The sequence below is a fragment of the Dryas octopetala genome, chromosome 8 (assembly GCF_963921425.1).
Source record: "Dryas octopetala chromosome 8, drDryOcto1.1, whole genome shotgun sequence".
Classification (NCBI taxonomy): domain Eukaryota; kingdom Viridiplantae; phylum Streptophyta; class Magnoliopsida; order Rosales; family Rosaceae; genus Dryas; species Dryas octopetala.
In genome coordinates this window covers 12,558,562-12,570,770 of record NC_141373.1, presented here as the reverse complement: position 1 = coordinate 12,570,770, position 12,209 = coordinate 12,558,562, and the positions used below count along the sequence as shown (strand labels likewise).

At 36.2% G+C, this 12,209-nt stretch overlaps 1 protein-coding gene across 3 annotated transcripts; it reads left to right on the top strand.

The window, feature by feature from the left end:
• The first annotated feature begins 1,763 nt into the window (after positions 1-1,763).
• On the top strand, positions 1,764-6,882 carry LOC147277319 (peroxidase N1-like). Of its 3 annotated transcripts, none has more exons than XM_086253143.1 (4): positions 1,764-1,782; positions 4,917-5,254; positions 5,542-5,704; positions 6,461-6,882. In XM_086253143.1, the coding sequence occupies exons 1-4, from the start codon at positions 1,776-1,778 to the stop codon at positions 6,880-6,882; spliced, it is 930 nt and encodes a 309-aa protein (XP_086109269.1). In that variant the 5' UTR covers positions 1,764-1,775. The 3 variants fall into 3 exon arrangements, with proteins under 3 accessions (XP_086109269.1, XP_086109268.1, XP_086109267.1); XM_086253142.1 differs by lacking the exon at positions 1,764-1,782 and adding an exon at positions 2,100-2,145 and having other exon boundaries at positions 4,923-5,254; XM_086253141.1 differs by lacking the exon at positions 1,764-1,782 and having other exon boundaries at positions 4,886-5,254.
• Positions 6,883-12,209: the final 5,327 nt, after the last annotated feature.

Sequence of the window (12,209 nt, the reverse complement as noted above, 5' to 3'; positions counted from 1 at the left end):
TTTGCACATTATGCACGAAAGTTACCAAATGGGGTTATGTCAAGATAGGAAATGGCTAGTGTACTCAAAGCATTTGGACAAAGTATATTGTTTTTGTTGCAAGTTGTTTAAATCAGTGAACAACAAAATTTTTTTGGCAAATGAAGGATATAGAGATTGGAAACATCTTAGTGAGAGGCTTAAACAACATGAGAATAGTATTGAGCATATCGATCACTAACATGAATACTTGGAATGAAATGCGAATCAGATAGGACAAGAATGAAACAATTAATAAAGAAATATAGAAGCAAATTAAAGAAGAGAAAGAACGATGGAAACAAGTTTTAGCAAGAATAATTGCTGATGTGAAATGTCTTGCTAAACATAATCTGGCTTTTTGTGGAACCAATGAGAAAATATACCAAGATAATAATAGTAATTTTTGGGTTTGATTGAAATGATTGCAGAGTTTGATTTAATAATGAAATATCATATTCGACGCATTTTGAATAATGAGATTCATTATCACTATCTTGGTCATAAAATTCAGATTGAGTTGACTGATGTGTTAGCCTCTAACATCAAAAGTGTACTTATAAAAAAAAATCAAAGATGCAAAATATTTTTCAGTGATTCTTGATTGTACTCCAGATGTGAGCCACCAAGAACAAATGACTTTATTAGTACGGTGTATAGACATGTCAAGTAGTCCAATAAAAGTTGAAAAGTACTTTTTAGAGTTTTTAAACATGGATGATACATCTGGATTGGGGCTGTTTAATGAATTGCAAGTTGTACTTAAATCTCTTGATCTTGATATTGATGATGTGAGAGGACAAGGTTATGATAATGGGTCTAATATGAAAGGAAAACACCAAGGGGTTCAATATTCCATGTGCTTGTCATAGTCTTGATCCTAATATTAATTGAAATAAATCCTAGAGTGTTCTATATTTCATGTGCTTGTCATAGTCTTAACCTAACTCTTAGTGATATGGCATACTCTTGTGTTAAAGCTGTTTCTTGTTTTGGAGTAGTTCAACATATATATTCCTTGTTTTCTAGCTCTACTAAAAGATGAAAAATTTTATAAGCAAATATACATGCCTTAACTCTAAAGACATTGTCCACAACCCGTTGGGAAAGTCGAATTAATAGTGTTAAAGCCATAAGATATCAAGCTCCCAAAATAAGAGAAGCTTTGTTAGAATTACATGAATCTAGTGATGATACCAAGACAAAGAGTGAAGTTGAAAGTTTAGCAAATAATCTTGAAAGTTTTGAGTTTTTATTAAGTATGACTATTTGGCATGATATTTTGTTTAGCATTAACATGGTTAGTAAAAAGTTGCAATCAAAAGATATGTGAATTGATGCTGCCATAGAACAATTGAATGGGCTGATTTGTTTTTTTGAAAAATATAGTGAGAATGGGTTTATATATATTTGCCATAATTTCTGCCAAAAGTATTGCCTTTGATATGAGAATTAATCCTATATTTCCTAAAAAACGTCAAATTCGTAAAAAAAACAATTTGATAAAAATGACAATGATGAGGCAACACAAACAGAAGAAGAATCTTTTAGAGTTAACTACTTTCTTGTTGTTTTGGATATTGCAATTGATTCATTGAAGAATAGATTTACCAATTGAAAATGTATAACAGTATTTTTGGGTTCTTGTTTGATTCAAAAAAGTTAACTTCTTTAGATGATGATAAATTGAAAAAAAAAAAAATCTATTAATATCGAGGCTGCTCTCAAACATGGTGAGTTTTCTGATATTGATTCAAATGATTTATTCTCTTAATTGAAAATGTTACAAGTGGCTTTGCCAGCTGAAACAAAGTCAACCATTGAAATTCTAGAGTTTGTAAAAGCTACAGATTGTTATCCAAATGTATCAATTACTTATATAATTATATTGACTTTTCCTGTGACTATGGCATCTGCAAAAATAAGCTTTTCAAAATTAAAATTGTTAAAATCTTACTTGAGATCATCTATGTCGTAGGAAAGGTTAAATGGATTGGCAATCTTATGTATTGAAAAGGATATGTTGGAAAATCTTGAAGTTGAAAAATATATTAATGACTTTGCTTCTAAACATGCTAGAAGAAAGCATTTTCGTTGAATTTTTGGTACTGATTACCTTGTTGTATTGTTTTGTAGGGGTGCATAGCTGCTTTTTTGACATGGGTTCTTACATTGGTAAAGCATTTGGAGAGGATTGATGAGGTATGTTGTTTGACAAGTCCAAAGGCCCCTAAACTTTTATTACTTTTTGTTCAAAACTTGTATGTCCAAAGAGGCAAAGACTCTACAACTTTAATTGTTTTTTGTTCAAGATTGTACAAACTGTGATTTGTTTTATATATGATGAAAATCGGCCTACAAAATTTTATAATTTTTTCCTTTGTAAAATTAAAATTATATTCAAAAGAGCCCATTTCAAATTTTCGCCCCAAGCCTCCCAAAAGTCAGGGCCAGCCCTAGTTGGCGAAGTAGCTGAGGTGGGTTTTGCTGGTCGGGTCCCATCGGACGACAAAGAAGGGAGGGGACGAGAATGGAAGGTGGAGATTAGAGGAAAGGAGGAGGGTTTGAAGGGAGAAAGCTTGGGAAGTAAGGTGTGCGGGGTTTGCTGGAATGGTTGTTGCCATGCATGGGGATTTGGAGGAGTCGCAATGGAGGAAAAAGAAGAAGAATAGCCATGGATTTCGCTGTGTAGCTGTGTAGAGAGATGGGGAGGATGTTGATAGCTGGGTAGCTGTGTGATATGTGGAGATCACAAATGAGGAGGATGTTGATGTGGGTGGAAGAGAGAGAAGGGAATTTTTGTCCAAAAATGGACCAAAGAACTATAAAAGATAAAAATGGGTGGGAATGGTTAGAAAAGATACTGTTGTATTAAAAAGAGATATTTAATGAAATTTCCCTTTTGTTTGTCGTAGTTTTGAACTCCTTCGTTGTGACTCTAAATTATTATGAGTCTTGTATTTGTTCAAGGTTACCATTTAATGACTGTAACCTTGGGGTTGGTTTTTTATAAAAGTATTTTCTTCTATATTTTTGCTGTGTATTTAATTATTTGAATCCCACCAATTTTACTAATTAACCTATTTTGGAAATATTTGGAGTTATAATTACTTGGGGTACGGGAGTTATATATAATTGCGGGTGTTATCAAGGTGTTATATACCCGCCGAGTTTTAGGGCGTGACATGCTTTCTATATAAAACGGTCAATAATAGTATCTTACAAACCACATGTAAGTGGATGACCTGCATATGCATGCGAGAATTTTTACTACAAAAGAATAAATTAAACTATTTGAATCATTTTAAATTTTTAATTGACTATGTGATATATCATCTCTCTAATAAAAGTATATAACCTACCTATGTGGGTCTCACCTCTTCTCTAATAGAGGTTTAACCCACTTCTATTAGACATAGTACACCACATGATCGATTAAATTGGTCCAAATAACAGTACACTACATAAAAATTGTTTCTCTTTTGTTTTATGTTGTTTTTCTTTTAACTACTATGCATCAGTTTTCTACCATAAGCCCCATTATTCTAGCATGGGTCCCTTTTGTAAAAATGAAAAGTAGAATAAATTCTTCTGAGTCTCCCACTTAAGAATAAATATGTATATCCTAAACGTTTGGGGTGTTACATTCCATGAACTTGCTGAGTTATTTTATTACTTTTTTTTTTTTTTTGTATGTGTATGTGACAACAGTACCTGAGATGTTGAAGAAGACTTATGCATGTACCATCAAGATGATCTTAAGATATTGTAGTATTGGACAGCAATGAAACCTCCAAGATGAACAAGTTGCATTGTAATGGAAGTCCCAATAAGAAAATTAATTGCACAAGAAGATGAGTGCTCCTCTCACACTTTTTTTATAATCAGATGCCTCAGCTCTATTAATGTTCTGTCTCAAAACTTCTTCTTTAATGAAAAGGTAAGTCACTTTTCAATTAATTTTTACTTTAGATTGTAAAACTTTTTGGGTGGATGCAGCCACCTCTCATAAAAATAAAATTTAATTATTTATCTGTTAGATACAAAACAAAAGTGTGAATTATGTCAGTGGGGAAAGAAGAAAACAAAACGTTGGCGGCCAATAAATGTCCAAAGAAGAGAACATACTTTTTAAATTGAGTTTTATAGCCAGTTTTTTAACAGTAGATTTATTTAATATGAGAGCGCTAATTAAATACTAACACGTTAATTAGTAGCTAGGTTAATAAAGAGGTCATTATTCTTTTGGAATCGATCTCCATACAATATAATTAAACTTTTCATTATTTTGGTCACATAAAAATTGTTCTTACTAAAAATCAATCAAACAAAAATAATATATTTTGTTTGATTTTTTTTGTAAAAATAATCTTTAAAATGGTATTTAATAAATGAATTATTTGAATTATAAAATCACATCATGATTTCATAGGTAAAAAAGACAATTAATTTCTTATTAACTTAACAATTGGTTAGTAAGTATTTGTGCCATATGACACAGAGGGAGCCAGCCATATACACCCTGTATCCGCATGCAAGTGATGCAACAAGCATTCCTCACTTTTAGAATTTTCTAAACTCACAAAATTGATCACGTGTTTAAATTTGATCATTTTTTAGATCTTTTCTCAAAATCTTACATTTTTCAGTTCTTATCCCTATTTCACTTTGATGGATCATGCATGCCTATAAATTCCTATATATATATATATTGCCTCTAGCTCCACAGTTAGAAATCAATAGCTTCTACTCCTATAGCAGTCACATATATAATTCCATACCATATATTCACTCCTTCAATTCTTAATCAATGGTGGGTTTTGCAGGCCGTTCAAGTGCCTCTCAAAAACTACGTTTATTGTTGTTAATGTTGGTTGCCTTTGTTACCACATCGGTACTGCAAGTGCAAGGGCAAGGCACAAGAGTAGGGTTCTATTCATATACATGTCCTCGGGCTGAATTCATAGTCAGGTCAACAGTTGTGGCTCATTTCCAATCTGATCCTACTATTGCTCCTGGCTTGCTGAGGATGCACTTCCACGATTGCTTTGTCCGTGGCTGCGACGCTTCCATCCTCATCGACGGTGATGACACGGAGAAAACTGCCCCTCCGAACCTCAATTTGAGAGGATTTGAAGTTATTGACGATGCTAAGGCTCAGCTTGAGAAGGCATGCCCAGGGATTGTCTCTTGCGCTGATATTCTTGCACTAGCTGCACGGGATGTTGTGGTTCTGGTAAATATGTTATGTTGTTAGACTGTAAGTAATATTATCGTAAATTCAATTAAAAATCGACTTAAATAATTTTCTAAATTTACAATCATGTAATATAGTATATTAAATTATTCGATAAAAAGAACATTTTTCGTATAAGATCAAGGTAAGGCCGTAGGGGATTTGATAATCACCATAAATAAATGCATGCAATTGTGTTATTTCTTATCAATTAAAATTAGTTGATTCGATCATGTACATATGTACACATATATATATACATATATATATATATATATATTATGTAGGCCAATGGAGCAAGTTGGGCAGTGCCTACAGGACGCAGGGATGGGATAGTTTCATTGGCATCGGACACAGCCAATTTGCCAGGCTTTACTGAATCAATTGATGAGCAAAAGCAAAAGTTTGCGGACAAGGGACTCAGTACTCTAGATTTGGTTACCCTTGTTGGTAAGCTACTTAAACTATTGTTGTATACTTGTACACACACGTTTTCTTGTGTGTTCATGTTGCATACACATGTTAATTAACATTATTCATCATGCATATGATCCCATGCACTCATATTTGAACCAAATCATAGAATGGCATGGTGTGGTCACTGACTATATATATATAATTCTTTGGAGGGCACCCCTGTAAAAGTTGGGCAGGTTACCAGATTATTAGTGGGTCCCCACGCATGCAACACGTCAGGACATGTCCTAAGACTCTGAGAGTTCAAGCCAATCAATATTAAAATGAGATCTTTCATGCATATTGATATGGTTTTATTTTTTCATCGGTAGATAATCACAAAAATCATATAATATATAAGGGGTCTACAAAATTTGGAGGTGGACCTAACCATTTGGGAGCCAAGGCAGTTGCCTCATTTGTCTACTCTTATTAAGGCCGGTCTTACAACACATGCAATTTGTGGTTTGCTACAAAAAAATTTTCTAAAAATAGGAAAAATTATTCATAATTGTGAATAAAACTATTTTTACGTTCAATATCTACTGATCTAGCTAATTAATATGACTTGATCTCTCTCACAGTAGTATGATGCATGCAGGAGCTACCTATATATATATATATATATATACAAGTATATATACATAAATTAACCATTGTCGCTATATATATACAAATACAATTACTCCACCATTGTCGTTAGTTCTCTTAATTAACCATATATACATAAATTTGTTTGTGCTATACTAGGAGCACATACCATAGGAACTTCAGCTTGCCAGTTCTTCAACTACAGACTATTCAATTTCACCACTCCAAATGGTGCCGACCCTGTGATCGACCCAACGTTTGTTCCTCGACTACAAGCTCTCTGCCCACTAAATGACGATGGTACAAGGCGAGTTGGATTAGACACAGGTAGTAGTGACAAGTTTGATGCATCTTTCTTTGCAAATTTGAGAAATGGCAGAGGAATTCTTGAGTCTGATCAGATGCTTTGGACTGACGCTACAACCAAACCATTTGTGCAACGCTTTCTGGGTGGTAGAGGCTCACCTGGGTCCAACTTCAATGTGGAGTTTGGGAGGTCCATGGTGAAGATGAGTAACATTGATGTGAAAATAGGGTCGACTAATGGTCAAATTCGTAAAGTATGTTCTGCAATAAATTGATCACGCAATTACTTCTATAATAAAGTTGCAAACTAATTAAGCTGTTGCAAAACTTTTCTTATTTATCACTTAATTTTCATATTTGGATATGTGAATTTGTATCTTTGTATTGTTAATTCCAATAAGCTTTGAATTTGAGAAATGGCAGGGGAATTCTTGAGTCTGATCGATCAGATGCTTTGGACTGATGTTACAACCAAACCATTTGTGCATTTGATAATCATGTGGCAAAATGGCAAATGATGAGAAGCCAAATTGGAGACATGAAAATATAATCATGTCTCACGGAAAAATATATAATAAGAATTTGGTCAAATGTTACAAATTGCTTCATATTTTAAATTTATTTTGGTTTTAATTTGTTTTAATTGTACTATATATATTGTGCATGGTTTCAAAATAATTTTAATATTGCTAAAAAAAAAATTTGTCAAATGGTCGTCAAATTAAATGCATATGCAGGTCATGTGGAGAGTAGATAAATGCAGGTCAAAAAAAATTGTCAAATGGTCGTCAAATTAAATGCATATGCGAGTCATGTGGTGCGGAGAATAGAATACTAGAAGGCATAGGCTATTTTGATCACCCTAAATTGTTGAGTTGACCATCCTATTTTTAAATTCTAATTTTACCCTTAAAATAAAAAATTTTAATTTTATTCGTCGGGTCATTCGACACTTGTCTGTCGAAATGTTTGTGGTTAGTCGGCACCTAATTGCCGAATATTGGTGGAGTTTTGCGGTAAGTAACCACTGAATGGAAATGAAAAAGGCATTCGGTAATATTCTGCCGAATATTGTCATTATATTCGGCCGTAAGCTACCGAACTCCTAAGTATATTTCGGTGGCATGCTGCTGAATGGGTCTGAGTAATTTTATAATTTTTTGCAAGAAAGGATAAAATAGAAAAAATTTGTCCAAAATATGTTAGGGTGGTCAACTAAGCAATGGAGGTGGTCGGAATTACTAGAATTGTGGTTTGTAAATTTGGGATTAGCAACTAATTGATGGACTTGAAAGGACGGTTCTATCCAAAAAAAAAAGAAAAAAAGAGATGAAAGATAAAAGAGAAATAAAGTGAAATTATGATTGAAAAGAAAAAAGAATCAAAAGATAAATAAAGGGATATGAAACCATGAAAGATTGGACGACTTACTTTTTGACCAGGAAGTCTTGCACAATTTGTCTGAAGCGTGTGGAAAATTACCATAGCTTGTCGATCTGATTCAAAATACACACGGTGCTATAGCATATTATCATTGCCATCTAATGCCATTTTGCAAATAAATCTCAGAACTGTGTGACGTGCTACCATTAATGGCTAGCTCCAGCAGAACCCATTCTTAAATTGGGTGAAATATATGTTTTTCTATATATCAATATGCAGCGATACAAGGGATTTATATACAGCCCTTAGGGAACTATTCTAGAAAGCAAATAAATACAGAGAGCAAACATGATCCTATAATCTTGGGGAATCACATAGTTGACTTTGTTCTTTTAGACTAACTAGGAATGTACAGCTCATTTGACACTCCCCCTCAAGTTGGACCATATATGTTGTCCATGCCCAACTTGCAAAGTGAGCTGTAAAAAATTCTGCTTTTGACTGCTTTGGTGAGAATATCTGCGAGTTGATCTTCGGATTTAACAAATGATACCTCGATGATCTTAGCCTCGAGCTTCTCTTTGATGAAATGTCTGTCAACTTCAACATGCTTGGTTCTATCATGTTGCACTGGATTATGTGCAATGTCGATAGCGGCCTTGTTGTCACAATGTAATTGCATGGTGTGTTTGGGTTTGAATCCCAAATCTCTCAACAAGTTTCTAATCCAGAGTAGCTCACATACTCCATATGCCATACCCCTATATTCTGCTTCAGCACTTGATCATGACACTACTTTATATTTCTTACTCCGCCAAGTGACCAGATTGCCTCCCACAAAGGTGAAGTATCCAGATGTGGATCGCCTGTCAGTAACAGCAACTGCCTAGTCTGCATCAGTATAACCCTCAACATCTAGATGACCATGGCGTGAGAACATCAACCCTTTTCTAGGAGCTGACTTCAAGTATCTCAGAATTCTATCCACAGCATCCATGTGTGCTTCACTCGGTGCATGCATGAATTGACTCACCACTCATTGCATATGCTATATCAGGTCTAGTATGTGATAGATATATTAGCTTACCAACAAGCCGTTGATACCTTTCTTTGTTGGTAGGTACCTGGTCAGGATACTCACCAAGTTTATGATTCTCCTCCATTGGAGTATCTGCTGGTTGGCAAGCTAACTTTCCAGTTTCAGTCAAAATGTCAAGGGTATATTTCCGTTGTGATAGAAATATTCCTTGTTCTGAACGAGCCACTTCAATACCCAAAAAATACTTCAGAGCACTAAGATCTTTCATCTCAAACTCACTGGCTAAATAACGTTGCAATGCTGCCTTTTCTTCTGGGTCATTCCCTGTAACCACCATGTCATCAATATACACAATAAGGGCAGTGACCTTACCTTTCCTATGTTTCAAGAAAAGAGTATGATCTGAGTTACTCTGCTTGTAACCGAAATTCTTCATTGATTTGCTGAACCTTCTAAACCATGCTCTGGGTGATTGCTTCAATCCATAAAGAGACTTTCTCAGTTGACACACCATATTGCTCTGACTGGACCCCATCTTGCATCCTGGAGGGGGATCCATATAGACTTCTTCTTCTAGGTCTCCATGCAGGAATGCATTTTTAACATCAAACTGGTGTAATGGCCAATCCAGGTTTGCTGCTAGAGAAAGAAGCACCCGAATTGTGTTGATCTTGGCTACAGGAGCAAAGGTCTCCCTATAGTCAATTCCATAAGTCTGAGTGTAACCTTTCGCCACTAGTCTTGCTTTGTATCGTTCAATGGTGCCATCTGCCTTGAACTTTACTGTATATATCCATCTGCAACCCACTGTTCTCTTCCCTTTAGGAAGGGTAGTCATCTCCCAAGTGGAATTCTTCTGGAGGGCTCTCATTTCTTCATTCATTGCTTGAGTCCACTTGGGGTCTTTCAGAGCTTCCTGCACATTACTTGGAATAGATACAGTGGATAATTGACATACAAATGATGCACATGACGGGGACAGCCTATGTAGAGACACATGAGTAGCAATAGGGTATTTAACCTTTGATTTAGGATCAGGGTCATACTGTTGTTTAGGGATCCCTCTAGTTGTACGAGGGGGTAACTGATAACCTATGTTTTCTGTGTGACTCGACTCAGGTAAAGTGTAAGTGTTTGAGTTTGAGTGTTCAGTTACCTATGGAAGATCTTCATGGCCAGGTCCTGACTGGATGAGTGGTAATGGTACTGTAGGAGGAGTCTCCGAAGCATTATTTGGAGTCTCCAGATCTAGTGGCTCTTACTCTTGTTGCACCACTGCAGCTGGTGAGTTAGTAGTCACTACATCCTCATGTATTGTCTGAGGCTGCTCTGACACATTCTGTGGAATTAGGATGATATGATTCTGAGTATCTTCTGCAAAGATAGAGCCCTCCCCGTGCAGGGGATGCTCAGACTCTCCCCCTGAGTAATAGAACTCACTCTTGTGGAAAGTAACATTAGCAGTAATATGCAAGGTTTGAGTAGGGCACAACGTAGTGCACACGGATCAAGCTTGCCACGCTGGTGTGGATATACCTAAACATAGGCCACACAACCAAAGACACGTGGTTCTAGATTTGGTGTAGACGGCATGGTGAGGAGAGTGGTCAATGTCTGGAATGGAGTTTGATACTGAAGAGTACTGGATGGTGTGCGATTAATGAGGTAAGCAGCAGAGCAAAGAGCCTCCCCCCAAAATTGATGTGGCATATGGGCCTCAAATAAAGAGGCACGAACAACTTCCAAGAGATGACGATTCTTGCGTTCTGCTACACCATTATGTTGTAGTGTATAGGCACATGTGGTTTGATGAACAATACCATTCTGGCTCAAAAAAGTATGTAGGTCATTGTTGATGTACTCTCCTCCATTGTCAGACCTAAGTGTTGTGATTTTTCTATCAAATTGAGTAGTAACAAATCGATGAAAATTTTTTAATTTGGCGGTGACTTCACTTTTCTATTTCATGGGAAAAACCCAGGTCATCCTGGTGCAATCATCTATAAATGTGACAAACCACTTAAAACCACTAATGGTAGACACTTTTGATGGTCCCCACACATCAGAATGAACAAGCATGAAAGACATAGAACTTTTATTTAATCTTAATGGATAAGAAATTCGATGACTTTTCGCCAAAACGCAAGTTTCACAATGAAAGTCTGATTCAGCAAACTGGGAAAACAACTCCGGAAATAACTGTTTCAGATAACCAAAAGAAGCATGCCCTAATCGTCTATGCCACAACCAAATCTTCTTCATCTTGACAGACTCATCCCTCTCACATGATGTGCTTGACTCAATTTCTTATTGCAGTCTTCGGTCAGGTCCAGATAATACACCTTTCTCCTCCTAGTACCACATCCAATCACGGCCCTGGTGAGAAGATCCTGAAAAAAGACAATACAATGGCCAAAAACACACAGTACAATTAAGAGAATCAATGATTTGAGAAACAGACAACAAATCATAGTCGAGTGAAGGGACAACCAAGACGTGGTCTAGACTTAATGATAATGTAAGAGATATGGACCCTTCTCCCAGAACTGGGGAAATAGTTCCATTGGCACTAGTAACATGTGTTTGGCTTGATGGTTTGGTAGAGTGCAACCCAATAAAACTAGATGTCATATGATCAGTGGCACCTGTGTCAATAACCCATGATCTATTACAAGTAAGTGAAGCTGTGCAAGAGAAAGTACCTGAGGTGGCCAAGGCCTTGGAGCCAGATGTACCTGATGTGATCTCCTGGGAGGACTCAGATGATGCGAATGAGGCTTTGCTCGAATCCTTCTTTCGCCCTTTGTGAACCCATCCTTCTGGATAACCAATGATTTCATAACAACCCTTAATTGTATGGTTTTCTAAACCACATTTGGTACACTTCATTGGGGGCCGGTTACGTGTAAAGTCGGTGTTCTAGGTGATTGGCCGAGATTGCTTGGATCTTGCGGCAACCAAGGCTGTGGCTTCAGATGTGACACTGGCTTCAGACATGGTTCCCTGTCGGTTACTCTCTCTTTTAATATATGCATAAGTTGCCTCAAGTTCAGGTTTAGGCTCCATCCTTAAAATCTCTCCTCGAATTTGATCAAAGTTATTGTCCAAACCTGCAAGAAAGATATAAACTCAGAGACGGTCAATCTCCTTGCGCCTAGCTTCAATGTTTGCTGGATTCTG